Below are 16212 nucleotides of genomic sequence, written 5' to 3' on the forward strand. Positions count from 1 at the left end.
GTGACAAACAGCAACAGGCGGTATGACGTCGTGACAAACAGCAACAGGCGGTATGACGTCGTGACAAACAGCAACAGGCGGTATGACGTCGTGACAAACAGCAACAGGCGGTATGACGTCGTGACAAACAGCAACAGGCGGTATGACGTCGTGACAAACAGCAACAGGCGGTATGACGTCGTGACAAACAGCAACAGGGCGGTATGGCGTCATGACAAACAGCAACAGGCGGTATGACGTCATGACAAACAGCAACAGGCGGTATGACGTCATGACAAACAGCAACAGGCGGTATGACGTCATGACAAACAGCAACAGGCGGTATGACGTCATGACAAACAGCAACAGGCGGTATGGCGTCATGATAAACAGTAACAGGGCGGTATGACATCATGATAAACAGCAACAGGCGGTATGGACGTCATGACAAACAGCAACAGGCGGTATGACGTCATGACAAACAGCAACAGGCGGTATGGCGTCATGACAAACAGCAACAGGCGGTATGACGTCATGATAAACAGCAACAGGCGGTATGACGTCATGATAAACAGCAACAGGCGGTATGATATTTCATGACAAACAGCAACAGGCGGTATGACGTCATGACAAACAGCAACAGACGGTATGACGTCATGACAAACAGCAACAGGTGGTATGACGTCATGACAAACAGCAACAGGCGGTATGACGTCATGACAAACAGCAACAGGCGGTATGACGTCATGACAAACAGTAACAGGCGGTATGACGTCATGATAAACAGCAACAGGCGGTATGACGTCATGACAAACAGCAACAGGCGGTATGACGTCATGACAAACAGCAACAGGCGGTATGGCGTCATGACAAACAGCAACAGGCGGTATGACGTCATGATAAACAGCAACAGGCGGTATGACGTCATGATAAACAGCAACAGGCGGTATGATATTTCATGACAAACAGCAACAGGCGGTATGACGTCATGACAAACAGCAACAGACGGTACGACGTCATGACAAACAGCAACAGACGGTACGACGTCATGACAAACAGCAACAGGCGGTATGACGTCATGATAAACAGCAACAGGCGGTATGATATTTCATGATAAACAGCAACAGGCGGTATGACGTCATGATAAACAGCAACAGGCGGTATGACGTCATGACAAACAGCAACAGGCGGTATGACGTCATGACAAACAGCAACAGGCGGTATGACGTCATGACAAACAGCAACAGGCGGTATGACGTCATGATAAACAGTAACAGGCGGTATGACGTCATGATAAACAGCAACAGGCGGTATGACGCCATGACAAACAGCAACAGAAGCGCAAGGACGTCATGACAAACAGCAACAGGCTGTATGGCTGCCATGACAAATAGCAACAGGTTGTATGACGCCATGATAAAGTAGCAACAGGGCGGTAAGGACGTCATGATAAACAGCAACAGGTTGTAAGGATATTTCACAGACAAACAGCAACAGGCGTGTATGGGACGCTTATGACAAACAGCAACAGACGGTACGACGTCATGACAAACAGCAACAGACGGTACGACGTCATGACAAACAGCAACAGGCGGTATGACGCATGATAAACAGCAACAGGCGGTATGATATTTCATGATAAACAGCAACAGGCGGTATGATATTTCATGATAAAACAGCAACAGGCGTATGACGTGTCATGACAAACAGCAACAGGCGGTACACGTCATGACAAACAGCAACATGCATGACGTCATGACAAACAGCAACAGGCGGTATGACGTCATGACAAACAGCAACGAAGCGGTATGACGTCATGATAAACAGCAACAGGCGGTATGACGTCATGACAAACAGCAACAGGTTGCATGACGTCATGATAAACAGCAACAGACGTCATGACAAACAGCAACAGGCGGTCTATATGATACCAAACATTATATTTTCACAATGTAAAATATGTTGGTGGTCAAACAGTGGGGGAACTTTAGAATGATTCAAAAACATACCCTGTCTTTTTTTCTGTTGCTCGCACATCTTCTTTCCTGTGTATAATAGTGTAGTAAACAGTAGATTAGTTTTGATCAGATTTGAAGGTTATGGCATCCTGTTCTCTATATAATCCCAAATGGCACCTAATCCATATATAATCCCAAATGGCACCCTATTCTCTATAAATCCCAAATTACATCATTTCCCTATATAGTCCCAAATGGTATCCTCTATGTAGTGTACTACATGTGACCAGAGCCCATAGGCTGCCATCTGGACCCCAGACAAAGTAGTGCTGAATAGGACTAGAGTGGCATTTGGGACACTCCGTGAGAATAACAGTAATAAGACAATCCCTGTTACCTGATGGTGGTTCCTCTAAAACGGTCCTTCAGTGGTGTGGAACCAACGTAGAGGATGTGGACCTTGGCAACCTGGGGTTGATACTGGTCACCTGGACAGGAAGGAGACCGATCAGGTGGTTATCAATGAGGTTAAACACACACACACCTATTGTTGAGAGCTTGATCAGTGACAAGAGCACCTCATCTATCAAGCCTCAAAGGTATTCTGTCCGGTTTAATCCAGGTGATGTGGTGCTAAAAAGCTGTGCACGTGGTCACAACAACCACCAGGGTGTACAAGAAGTTGACACGCGCACGTCAAGAGCTCTCCAAACCTCACCTTACAGGTCACTTTGGCTCCTACATCTGGTAGTAGCTGAGCCTAGGTTCTCTCACCACCGAGATGACTGGTAGCTGCGGACACACACACACACACACAAATTGAAGTGTCAATGTAAAGACAAGGTGTGAACATGTTACATTTCGTTCCCACAACACTGCATAATTCCTCAGGGGTTCCAAGTGAACAAACCTGGAGTGGTTTCTCTACTTCCAGGAATGTTACACAATAAATAACCATTGACATGAGTCACACACCCAAACCCAGCCCCAACTGCTTTCCCCCATGCCAATAAACCAGCCACTCCCTCCTCCTCCTCTCCTCGTCCCTCCGTCACACTTCTGATCACACCTCATAAATCACATTTCATTCAAAGCAGACGCTCTTATCCAGAGCAATTTCCAGTTGTTTTTTTCCAACTAAGGTAGGTGATCCCGTGCAGCTCAGTTGGTAGAGCATGGTGCTTGGAACGCCCGGGTTGTGGGTTTGATTCCCACAAGGGACCAGTATCAAAACGGATGCACTCACTACTGTAAGTCGCTCTGGAGGAGTGTGCTAAATTAGTCAAATAATAAAAAATGTAAGACAACCACATATCACAGGCACAAGTAGTAAAACCCCTCAATAAAGCAGCTATAATCAGCGCTAGTCAGAAAAGACAAGTGTTGTTTGTGTTTAAAAGACCAGCGCAACAGGGGTGTGTTCATTAGTGGCAAAATGAGTGTTTACTCTAGGAAACAAACGGAATGGGGAGGAAACTACCTGAATGTGTCCAATAGAAACTTGTGCAAACTGTTTTTAAATAAATATTTTAGCAAGAGACCAAATGTTTTGTGTTTTGACTAATGAATACACCCTGGTACTCTGCTGCCCCCGTCTCACCTCCTCTCCTTCGTTCTTCCTGAGTACGTAGCCTGCTAGCGAGGAGTAGATGTAGCCGTGTCGTAGGTACACCCCAGTACCGGGCATACAGTCTTCTGTGCTGCATAGCCTATCACCTGCACACACACACACACACAGGGAGAGAGAGATGTACACACACACACACACAGGGAGAGAGATGTATACACACACACACACCACACAGGGAGAGAGAGATGTACACACCACACAGGGAGAGGAGATGTATACACCACACACACACAGGGAGAGGGATGTATACACACACAGGGAGGGGACACCACACAGGGAGAGAGAGATGTATACACACACACACACCACACAGGGAGAGAGATGTACACACACACAGGGAGAGAGAGATGTATACACACACACACACACAGGGAGAGAGAGATGTATACACACACACACACAGGGAGAGAGATGTATACACACAGGGAGAGAGAGATGTATACACACACACACAGGGAGAGAGAGATGTATACACACACAGGGAGAGAGAGAGATGTATACACACACACACACACACAGGGAGAGAGAGATGTATACACCACACAGGGAGAGAGATGTATACACCACACAGGGAGAGAGAGATGTATACACACACACACACAGGGAGAGGAGAGATGTATACACACACCCACACAGGGAGAGAGATGTATACACACACAGGGAGAGAGATGTATACACACACCACACAGGGAGAGAGAGATGTATACACACACCACACAGGGAGAGAGATGTATACACACACAGGGAGAGAGATGTATACCACACAGGGAGAGAGATGTATACACACACAGGGAGAGAGAGATGTATACACACACAGGGAGAGAGATGTATACACACACACACACCACAGGAAGAGAGATGTATACACACACCACACAGGAGAGAGAGATGTATACACACACACACACACACACACACACACACACACACCACACAGGAGAGAGAGAGATGTATACACACACACACACACCACACAGGGAGAGAGAGATGTATACACACACAGGGAGAGAAACATTTGTACTTTTCGCAGATATCCAGAGACTTACAGTCGCTGCTTTCAACTAAGGTAGGTAAGACAACCACTATCATTACAACACAGACTGAAAAACAGACAGAGGTAGAAAGACAGACATGTTTCGTGTAAACAGAGTCCTGCTGATCTATCACATTTCCAATAGTATAATATAATAAGTCTGACAAAAACCATCAGAATCGCTAAATCACTCAAGAGTTTCTCGTCCCAGTTCCTGACAAACATATGCGTAAATCAAACGACAATCAAAATAAATCACTGCCCTTATAGTTGACATTTCACTGACATTTAGTCGACATGAGAAGTCCCCGGGGTTAATTCAACATTTGCACGTAGAGTCGATCAAAACGAGATATGGAACGCTTGGAATTAGTGGGCTCCTCCCCGAGGCGGTGGGCAGGGCACTTAAAAAATGTGATGTCTTCTAGGTACTTTTCAAGCCCAACATCGCTAGCTCGACCCCACAAGCTCGTAATTTAGCAAACGATGTCATGCCTTGTACCAAGTAACTATGCATTGCGTTTGTATTTCACATAATGTGGAATAAATACACTAGGTTAGGTCACGTCAGTTCGCTCGTTAGCTAGAAAACAGTAAAATAGGCTGAGTTAGTTAGCTACCTAGCTAGGACAGAACGTAAACGAGCATGTGGTGGCACAGCACGCATTTCCCGTGCTAGAAAGCTATGAATAGCAATATAACCTTCAAAAACATATTGCCTAACGTATTTGTCTAATGGTCTCAAATGTGAAAAGAATGCCATTATCAACTCATTTAAAAGTTTGTAATGTCAGACTCACCTGGAACACACAGCTTCATGGGCGACATGTTTCAAGAAGAGCAGAACGCAAGCCGATTGGATGTGACCTGAGCTCAAGTCTTTGACGGAAAGGTTGGTCCGCCATCTTTGTTGTGGCTTTCCGGATGAAGTCAGTGTCCTGGTTCTGAGTGCATCAAGTCTAAAACGACCTTCTCTCCGTTCCTTCACCTACACTCATTAGAACTCTCATTTAAGATGAGTGCAGACAGGAAATAAAGAACAAGAGATGTATCCAGTATCATCAATGGAAATGTATTGGTTTTAGAGCAAATTAGAAAATAGTGCAGCCAGACATGTCAGATAGAAACGAACAGGCAAGAGGAGAGAGAACAGCTGCAGGGCTCACGTTTGTTGTAATTGCTCCAGAGCTTGACTTCTGCAGGAGCTGAGTACCGGCACCTACATTTTTCTACTGCCTGAGCTCCTGATCCTATGATAGAATATTAGCACAAAAGTATTGTGGAGCTCCTGCAACTAAATATAAACAGTACCAGCACCCAAAATGAGTACTGGCACCTATATCAGTCCAAGTCCAGCACTAAATTGCAGCATACATGTAATCAGCTCAGCTCAACTCTGCCAAGTCAAGAAATATGCAGCTTGTAAAACAGACAAGGGACACAGTCATTTGACAGCTCATAAATAATAAGAGGAATCTTTATTTATTCCACACAGAACACTAAGCACAGGTCAACAACATGGAATTAGAATGAGTGGAAGGAGTATAGAACCTCTCCTGAATGAGGATGCCCATTCTACCCATTCTAATTCTATGGTCAGCAGTACAGTACAGAACAAGTCCGCCTGCCCCTTTTAACAATAACCACCAGAACCATGATAACATTCCGTTGCCGTAGAGATACAACAATTAACAATGATATTCAATGTTTCCTTTTTCAAACGTGCCCATCAATGTTTACATACATGTTCACTCAGTGCAAAACTACATGGCAGTAGAAAGCACACTTTCTATCATTTTCCACATTTAGATAAATACTATATATGATGGTCCTGATTCTGTGTTTTTGGATACTGTAAATACTCTATTAGCTGGTCCCTATCTGTGTGTTTTTGGATACTGTAAATACCCTATTAGCCAGTCCCAATCCTATGTGTTTTTGGTCAACTCAAACAATCTTGATCAACTCATATTATGATGATCCGTACAATCCAGTATTACTGATTCCTATTGGCTGTGTAATACTGACATCTCAATATGCAGGAAAAATATATGTGCAGGAAAGCAGAGACCTATCAAATCCACCTATAGTGTGATGTGTGTGAGTGTGTGTGTATTTGAAGTGTGTGTGTATGTGTGTGTAATATACACATATCTGTCTATGTGTAAACATGATAATGTAATGTCACACTGTGTGAGTGATTATTATCATTATAACGTGTCCTAGCCGCACCGACGCCTCCTGACCACGCGGGGGCGCTGTGTCTATTTCTTGGCCTTGCCCTGGGCAGCCACAGCCTCCATGGCCTTCTTCACTGTCTCCTCGTCTCCCAGGAACTGCATGGGCCCTACAGGCTTCAGGTTCTTGTCCAGTTCATACAGGATGGGGATCCCTGTAGGCAGGTTGAGCTCCATGATGGCCTCCTCTGACATACCTGGAAGTCAACAACAATAACAACAACAATCAGCAACATATACAACTAAACACTAGGAAGGTTCAACTCCATGATGGCCTCCTCTGACATACCTTGAGGTAAATAACAAGAACATGTCAACAATAACAATCAGAAAAACAACAATATCAGTAACATACCATTACTCTGGCATGACCACTGGAACATGAGTAAGCGTTGAGATGTAGGGAGGTTCTTTCTCCCTCTCTCTCTCCCTCCCTCTATCCATCCCCACCCCCCCTAGTGACCTACCCTCCAGGTGCTTGACAATGCCTCTGAGACTGTTGCCGTGGGCGGCGATGAGAACCCTCTTCCCGTCCTTGATTTGGGGCACGATTTCATCGTTCCAGAAGGGCAGCGCCCGGGCAATAGTGTCCTTCAGGCTCTCACAGGACGGCAGCTGATCCCCCGTCAGGTCGCCATAGCGACGGTCCTGCAGGAAAGAGAATGTTAGTGCTGCAAAGTCAAACCCTGTTAGCCCAAGTCTGTATGGCTAACACCATGATGTCTAATAACAGAATATGAGTTCAGTGATGTTGTAGATGTGTGTGCGTGCCTCTGTGTGTGCGTGCCTCTGTGTGTGCGTGCCTCTGTGTGTGCGTGCCTCTGTGTGTGCGTGCCTCTGTGTGTGCGTGCCTCTGTGTGTGCGTGCCTCTGTGTGTGCGTGCCTCTGTGTGTGCGTGCGTGCCGGTCTGTCTGTATCCGTATCCCCTGTGTGTGTGTGTGTGTGTGTCCATATCCCTCTCACCTGGCTGATGTTGTTGTAGAAGTTGTGCTCCTCCTCCATGGGAGGAGGTGGGGTGTCATAGCTCCTCCTCCAGATCTTAACCTGGGCCTCGCCGTGCTTCTCCGCTGTCTCTGCCTTGTTGAGCCCCGTCAGGCCTCCGTAGTGGCGCTCGTTGAGGCGCCAGGTGCGGTGGACAGGAAGCCACATCTGGTCGATCCCGTCCAGGACCAACCACAGGGTCCGGATGGCTCTCTTCAGGACTGAGGTGTAGCACACATCAAACTCATAGCCAGCATCTGAGGAGGAGAGAGAGAGTGGGGCTTAGAGAGAGAGAGTGTGTGTGTGTGTGTGTGTGTTGGGGTGGGGGGGGGGGTCAATGTGTGACGTACACATATGGTTCTTTACTTGTGGGTACATCTTAAGTCTCAAGTGGTTTCCTCGTCTCCTTTCCTTCATCTGCACAGAGGTGAAAGAATTACAGGTTACAGTAAATAGCTGGTAGGCATCCGCCACCATATTACTTATGCAGGTGAAGGAAAGGAGACAAGGAGAGGAGTCCACTTTAGACTATTGAGATGCACCCTTATTTTGGGGGCGAGTTGCTTTAGGCTATCCAGGCTAGGCTATCCAGGCTAGGCTATAATGCTAGGCTATAAGCCAAACACAACCTCAATTTGACCAGCTACACTACAGAGAGAACAGACATGCTTTCGGGTTGTAGGGGCTGATAACAGTTCACATTATGCCACCGGGCAAGTCCTTCAAGTGATGGTTTAGATAATGCCGCAGTGACACAACTACCTGTTTCCTCAAGCCGCGCCTTGCGTAACGGGAATAGCCTGCCCTACGATCTGTCAGCAAACTCTCCATGGCCCTCCATGCCCCGTCTTAATCCTACGAGAGAACGAAAGAGAGATACATTATACTGTGTAACATTATAGACCGGGTCACCTTTTAACGCCTGTCCTCCTCTCTTCGCCTCCTGCTCCCCGGTTTCACTGAGGTCCGCGTCGAACCATCCGCAGAAGCGGTTCTCCTGGTTCCAGCAGCTCTCTCCATGACGGATCAGAACCAACTTGTACGCAGCCATCTCGAATCCGTGACGTTTGAATCGACCTCCGCTGTATTTTCGGGAATTTAAGAGCAAAAATCTTGTTGTCAAATGCGGAGAAAATCCCCGCAGTAGTGTCGTGGCTGATATGAAATGAGGATTCGGTTCGAGAGGTTACCTAGGCTGGCTGTTCCGTTGTGAACTTGAAAGCTCCTTCTGAATAATGCCGATTGACTTCCTGCCGCGCTAGACCAATCAGAAACTCTCTTGTGTGCGGTGCGGAGGAAGCGAACGCGCAGTGGAGCACGTCAGCCAGTGATCAGTGGATCGAAAGCACAGTAGCCTAGGCGACCATCGTATCACAGTGATGAAATTTTAGGCCTATGTTTGGTGTATGCGTAGTATTGAGATACTTTATGGGTAGCCTATTATTGTATTGCTTGTTTTTATATGTATTATAGGCTACTAATATGCTGCCATATCTTCCTCTCTCTGTCCCTTGCATGAAAAAGGAAGTTTATTATGTCACAATATAAGGCCATGATAATGACACATTCTTTTTGTATTGAAACAACTTTATTGACAACTTATTTCAAAAGAGATCTGCAACAACCACCTGATACCAATCTATCCAATCTGACAGCAGACTGTAAGGGTGGCAGTCACCATTGTGTAAAGAGAACCGTAGAAACTTGATATGCAAGCAAGTGTCCAATCAGTGAGTCTTGTAGAGTGGCAGTCTCCTGTGGAGTCGTGACTTGGTCTTCTGTCTGAATCGTCCCAGCTGCTCTCTGTACTCCCTGTGGAGCATGGGAACATAGCCACACGGCTCACACAGCTCCTAGAAAGGCAGATAAATAGGCAGGCAGACAGACAGACAAACAGGCAGACAGATTGAAAGACTTACAAACAGACAGACAGGCAGACAGACAGACAGACAGACAGACACAGACAGACCGGCAGACAGACAGGCAGACAGACAGGCAGGCAGGCAGGCAGGCAGTCAGGCAGGCAGTCAGGCAGAGGAACAGAGGGAAAATGCATTGAAAGCTTTTATGAATAGGCTGAATAGAAGATCATTTGGAAATGAATACACACCCCCTAAATGTCTAAATCATGGGGTGGGGTCATGGCTGAGACCTTCACGGTTGTGTCAACAACACTCTGCGTTGTAACTAGAAACAATGCTCTTGTTTATTCAGAGAGTCAAGGGACAATGAGGAACGCAGACAGTTTGTGATTCACTGCTCTGAGACATCGAATATGAAGAAGATACTGTTTCACTTCGTAGTGATTTTAGTACAATACCTCTAGCAACCTTGTCAATAGGTGAAGCTGAATTCGCTACAATGATGTACCGTACCGGGTAGCAGGAGTAGAAGTGTCTGTAGCCCCCCTCCAGCAGGTACAGCTCAGGGTAGAAGAGCAGAGGGTAGAGGGAGGCATGGAGTGCTCTGTCCAGCTCTCTCAGGTAATGACATCTACAGGGGAAAGGTGAGAACAGCCAGTATCAGGATCCAGAAGTTGTGTATGTTTGTGGGATGGGGGGGTGCATGCAGCGTGTGGGTGGGAATGTGTGTGTGTTTCTCTGTTTGTGTGTGTGTTTGTGTGCAGACGAGTGTGTGTGTTGTTCTCTTACAGCCGTGGGCCCCTCTCTGACGAGAACTCGCAGTGGAACACAATCAGTTTCCGTGGCGATGACCCCTCCATGGGTGACCCCTGTTCTGGTGGCGTGGTGCCACTTCCGGGTGAATGTGACTGTGAGCTGGACCTCTGTAACACTCCAACCATGGAAGTACCACTGACGCCTGGATCTGGAGCCTGTCCAGGGGGGCTGGTGGGAGCTCTGCCCCAGGAGGAGAGCTGGTAGAGGGCAGGGAGCTGGAGTAAAGCCCCCTGGATCTGAGCCTCGGTGTGGAGGTTGTCTGCCCCCTATGGGACACATGGAGAACAACATAAATATATAAATGTATATATAGTACCAGTAAAAAGTTTGGACACACCTACTCATTCAAGGTTTTTCTTTATTTTTAAAATATTTTCTACATTGCAGAATAATAGTGAAAACATCAAAACTATGAAATAACACATGGAATCATGTAGTAACCAAAAAAGTATTAAACAAATCTAAATATATATTAGATTCTTCAAAGTAGCCACCCTTTGCCTTGATGACAGCTTTGCACACTCTTGGCATTCTCTCAACTAGCTTCACCTGGAATGCTTTTCCAACAGTCTTGAAGGAGTTCCCACAGCACTCCATTACTCTCCTTTTTGGTCAAATAGCCCGTACACAGCTGGAGATGTGTTGGGTCATTGTACTGTTGAAAAACAAATGATAATCCCACTAAGCGAAAACCAGATGGGATGGTGTATCACTGCAGAATGCTGCAGGTAGCCATACTGGTTAAGTAAGTGTGCCTTGAATTCTAAATAAATCACAGAGAGTGTCACCAGCAAAGCCCCCTCACACCATCACACCTCCTCCTCCATGCTTAACGGGGGGAACAACATGCGGAGATCATCCGTTCACCTACTCTGCGTCTCACAAAGACACGGCGGTTGGAACCAAAAATCTCAAATTTGGACTCATCAGAGCAAAGGACAGATTTTCACCTGTCTAATGTCCATTGCTCGTGTTTCTTCGGCCAAGCATGTCTCTTCTTATTTTTTGTGTCATTTATTTGGGCTGCAATTTCTGAGGCTGGTAACTCTAATGAATTTATCCTCTGCAGCAGAGGTAACTCTGGGTCTTCCTTTCCTGTGGCGGTCCTCATGAGAGCCAGTTTCATCATACCACAGCAGAGGTAACTCTGGGTCTTCCTTTCCTGTGGCGGTCCTCATAGAGCCAGTTTCATCATAGTGCTTCATGGTGTTTGCTTTCAAAGACTGCACATGAAGAAACTTTCAAATCCCTGAGCTTCTCTGACATTTTCAGACAGATTGACTGACCTTCCTATAAAATAAAGTCTTAAAATAAGGATGGACTGTAATTTCTCTTTGCTTATTTGAGCTGTTCTTGCCATAATATGGACTGGTATTTTACCAAATAGGGCTATACCTTGTTACAACACAACACAACTGATTGGCTCAAACGCATTAAGAAGGAAAGAAATTCCACAAATTAACTTTGAAGAAGGCACACCTGTTAATTGAAATGAAATACATTCCAGGTGACTACCTCATGAAGCTGGTTGAGAGAATGCCAATAGTGTGCAAAGCTGTCATCAAGGCAAAGGGTTGCTACTTTGAAGAATCTCAAATATAACATATATTTTGATTTGATTTGTTTGATTGGTTGAACACTTTTTTGGTTACTACATGATTCCATATGTGTTATTTCATAGTTTTGATGTCTTCACTATCATTCTACAATGTAGAAAATAGTCAAAATAAAGAAAAACCCTTGAATGTGTAGGTGTGTCCAAACGTTTGACTGGTACTGTATATATATCTATATATATCTAATAATAAACCAAAACCTTGACCATAATATTAATGAAATGTATTTTATTATGCATAATAAGTTAACAACTGACTGGTCTGATAACTTATGACCTATTGTATGGGCCTGCTCATCTGAGTCCTCTACATATATATATATATATGTGTGTGTGTAGAGGAATCAGATGAGCAGGCCTATACAATAGGTTATAAGTTATCAGACCAGTCAGTCGTTAATTTATTATGTATAATAAAATACATTTCATCAATATTATGGTCAAGGTTTTGGTTTATTTCTCTATTTGGTTTACTCAAAAACATCACCCTGATGTGTCCACCGTGGTACTCATAAGGGTAGCGACAGTCTATGACGAGGAACTCTCCCACTGTACCACTGTACTGTCCTCTTAGCAGAGACGCCACCTGCAGGCCATCAGGAGAAATGCACCTCCAGTTTACCACAGCAACGGTAAAAACCTGGCAGCAGTACGAGCAGGAGACTACCCTCTAGATACCATCGCAAACAGAATGTTAAAGTCCAATAAGCAATGTTGTAGTCCACATATGTATCTGATGTGGATATACTTTATGATTATGATGAAGAGGATGAAGGAGAATATAGAGAGAACATAGAGAGTGGGAGTGGAGGAACAAGGAAAGGAAGGAAGGAAGGAAGGAAGGAAGGAAGGAAGGGAAGGAAGGAAGGAAGGAAGGAAGGAAGGAAGGAAGGAAGGAAGGAAGGAAGGAAGGAAGGAAGGAAGGAAGGAAGGAAGGAAGGAAGGAAGGAAGGAGAGATTGAGGAAAGGAGAGGACTTACTGTTTGGGCTGAGACGCAGTGAAGATCCTGGTGTTCCACTCTCTACTGGTAACAGTAGTGGCTGTAGACACACATACACACACACACACACACACACACACACACACACACACACATTAAACATATTGTTCTAGCACAGCACTAACACACCAGATTCAGCCAATCAAGGGCGTGTCCTAACCTACTATCACCCAGCTGGGGAAAAAAAAAAATTTTTTTACAACGTTGTGAAAATGTTTATGTGAGGTTGCACACCTTGCTGTAATCTCCTGTCAGGGTGTGGTCCTCCATGGTAGAACCCAGGAGGCTACTGGGAGGGAAATGCCGCCTCCTGGCCCTGACCCGCCGTACAGAGAGCAATGCCTGATGAGATACATTGTTTTTAACCAGACTTCATGAAACTAATATGACACAAATGGGCCCCAGGTTTATAGGGGATCCTATGTTTATCATTCTCTACCCTCCTCCCCGACGTGTGCACTTGTATGTAGGGGGCAAACTTCAGGAAGCAGGGTAGAACATTGGAACACTGCAAATGGATCTCACCTCAACATCTGGCAGCTCCACGTCACCCTGACGGAAACGCAAGGCTCCGCCTCCTGGCGGGGAACTCTGACCTTGACATCTGAGACCCCTGACCCCTGGGTCTGACCTCTGAACTGCAGCGCTGCAGAACCGGGTCGACAGCTTCACACGCAGACGCTTCTGGACAACCAGAACCAGAACATCACATGATGATGTTCCTGAATATAGTTAGAGCCCAGAGTTGTTCCAGTCAGGTCACTCTGTTCCAACTCCAGGACCTTATTGATTATTATTCCCTCAGTTTCTGTGTAAATACTCACCATTTTAGGAGCAGAACATGCAGGGGAGAGAAACCTATAAAGTAAATGATACAAAGATTGAAAATGTAATTCAGACAGCAGACAGGAGGCCGCTGAGGGGAGGACGGCTCCTAATAATGTCTGGAATGGAGTCAATGGAATGATGTCAAACACATGGAAACGATGTGTTTGATGTGTTCCATACCAGTCCATTCATTCCGTTCCAGCCATTACTATGATCCGTCCTCCCCAATTAAGGGGTCACCAGACGCCTGTTATTTGTAGGCACCTGATAATCACTTTGTAATTTTTGCTTATAGAATCCATGTGTCCTCACCTCTCTCCCCTTCTCCTGTTCCCGGAGTCTGTTAGGACATTACCTACATAGAGAGAATATTGTGGGGAAAAAATCTGACTTAAAATCTTTGAGAATAATTTATTTATCAAAAGGGAAGCTACACATGTAAATGATTCACAAACTGAAAAGTCATGCTCAACATAAGATATACAGAGATTTAAATTCTGGACAAACTGGATTTAAATCTCAATGTGTCTGTCCCAAATTGCACCCCATTCTCTATATAGTGCACTACCGTTGACAAGGGGCCTACATAGGGCTCTAGTCAGAAGTAGTGCACTATGTCGGGAACTGTGTCCCATTTGGGATTGAGCCAATAGTTCTGCCTCTGATGCGTTCTAACTCTACCCAGCGTCATCAAGCCATGAGGAACCGCTAATCTTTCATTAGGATATGTCCCCGTCTGTCATCCAGAGCTTGCCCAGACCTGTCGGCGTCTCATCTCCCTGAGGGACAAGCCCTCTGCCACAAGTCGAACCCGGCGTGGGCCCGGGGGGACTGGGAGTCACTAGCTCCGGCGTCAGTCGCAGCTTTCTGCGTGGGGTGTCGCTGTGGAGTATGAAATTAAAGTTAGTTTTTTAACTAACAAAGATCATAAGATTTTCAACTATATAACAACTGGACTTGATAGTCTCCAGTCGCTCTGTTACGCACAACATCCCAAAGTGCCCATATTGTATAACTTATATTATTCCACATCTCCTAGCCTACACATAGCTTTATTTTGCTTTTAAGTAACCGTGATAACTGTGTGTGTACTCACGCGCCGTCGTGGCATCGGAGGCTCTTTAGGCTGAAGGAGAGCTCGGATACAGGTGAGGGTCCGGTGCCCGGTGAAGGTGACAAGCTCCAAACGGTCTCGTTGTGTGACGGACCCGGTAGTGCGTCTCCCGGAGAGATTTCATTCCCAAGTACATTGAATGTCTCCATTCCTCGTCGCCTATTTTATCACAAAACAAGAGCAACGAATTATGCTTATTTAGAAGTAATCAAGATGTGACTCAATTCTGTTAAACGTCATGCGTAAAACTACAATCATGCGTCAAATTAGAACCAGCGAACATACCTAAGTCTACACAATATGCATACTATCAAGATACACTATTTGCGAAAAGCTTTTCCAAAAGTGTTCCCACGTCTCACCTGTGTGATGATGATTATGTTATGGGTCTCCATCCTACCATCACAGCAGAGATGTTTCATTCAGCCCTTCCCCGTGGCAACCGTGGTTGCTACAACAAGCCAGCTAGACCGGGCATGCATGGGGCACGTCACCGCCACCCTCACCAACCAAGCGGCCCTGTTTATCTCTCCTTTCTCCCAAAGTGTTTACTTGTTCACTTCCCTTCACTGATTTGAAAGGAAATGACTAATAAATATACTGTTGGTTATGTTTAGCCTATACCCATACAGTCCTTTAATGAATACTTATAGAAACTCTCCCTCTATCCCATCCTCCACCAATCCAGTGCTTTTAGATTTGTGGGAAGTAGTGAACGAGTGCAGAGTCCAGTAGAAAGGAGATGGGACGCAAACATAGCCGAGTCACCAACCCAAAACACTGACCGGCCAGGCGGCCACCCACGGTGACTGTGTTGGTGGTGGTTCGTTCCCGTGGTAACCTATCCGCGGGATGATGCGGCATTTGTTGTTCTTATGAGGAGCTCCTTCACCTCATGGGGCATTTTAAGTTACACAATAAAAATATCAATAAAAAGTTACACAATTGCCTACAGGCTAAGTTCGAAAAATAAATGTTGAAACTTCCAAAAGGTGGCCTATGTCCTTCACTGAATAGTGGGCTAAAGTTGGTGATATAAAGGTGTTTGGATGTATGAAGATATAATGCGATATTAGGCATTTCATGTTATCATCATTTCTGACACAAGGCCTATCTGAGACTAACTAGACACTGTTTAATTATCTATCAACTTCCTGG

General features: G+C 45.5%; 1 protein-coding gene and 2 pseudogenes across 2 annotated transcripts; all 3 read right to left on the bottom strand.

The window, feature by feature from the left end:
• Nucleotides 1-1988: 1988 nt before the first annotated feature.
• Nucleotides 1989-5496, bottom strand: LOC135531460 (exosome complex component CSL4-like; annotated as a pseudogene).
• A 551-nt stretch (nt 5497-6047) lies between these two features.
• On the bottom strand, nt 6048-9099 carry LOC135531462 (phosphoglycerate mutase 1). 2 transcript variants are annotated; one of them, XM_064959498.1, is made up of 5 exons: nt 9009-9099; nt 8731-8900; nt 7801-8075; nt 7305-7485; nt 6048-7034 (listed from the first exon to the last, which is right to left on the bottom strand). In XM_064959498.1, the coding sequence occupies exons 2-5, from the start codon at nt 8867-8869 to the stop codon at nt 6865-6867; spliced, it is 765 nt and encodes a 254-aa protein (XP_064815570.1). In that variant the 5' UTR covers nt 8870-8900; nt 9009-9099; the 3' UTR covers nt 6048-6864. The 2 variants fall into 2 exon arrangements, with proteins under 2 accessions (XP_064815570.1, XP_064815569.1); XM_064959497.1 differs by having other exon boundaries at nt 8731-9065.
• Nucleotides 9100-9384: 285 nt separating this feature from the next.
• On the bottom strand, nt 9385-15482 carry LOC135531461 (M-phase inducer phosphatase 1-like; annotated as a pseudogene).
• Between the last annotated feature and the right edge of the window lie 730 nt (nt 15483-16212).

Source organism: Oncorhynchus masou, unplaced genomic scaffold, assembly GCF_036934945.1.
Source record: "Oncorhynchus masou masou isolate Uvic2021 unplaced genomic scaffold, UVic_Omas_1.1 unplaced_scaffold_1594, whole genome shotgun sequence".
In the NCBI taxonomy this organism is placed as follows: domain Eukaryota; kingdom Metazoa; phylum Chordata; class Actinopteri; order Salmoniformes; family Salmonidae; genus Oncorhynchus; species Oncorhynchus masou.

What these genes read in the sequence shown, in the direction of transcription:
- LOC135531462 (XM_064959498.1), bottom strand. Translation starts at nt 8,869, where the DNA reads ATGGCTGCGTACAAGTTGGTTCTGATCCGTCATGGAGAGAGCTGCTGG. An exon ending in AGGAGGACAGGCGTTAAAAG is followed by an intron (nt 8,076 to 8,730) that starts GTGACCCGGTCT and finishes TCTCCTCCTCAG; the next exon opens with ATGCTGGCTATGAGTTTGAT. An exon ending in CATTGTCAAGCACCTGGAGG is followed by an intron (nt 7,035 to 7,304) that starts GTAGGTCACTAG and finishes GTTGACTTCCAG; the next exon opens with GTATGTCAGAGGAGGCCATC.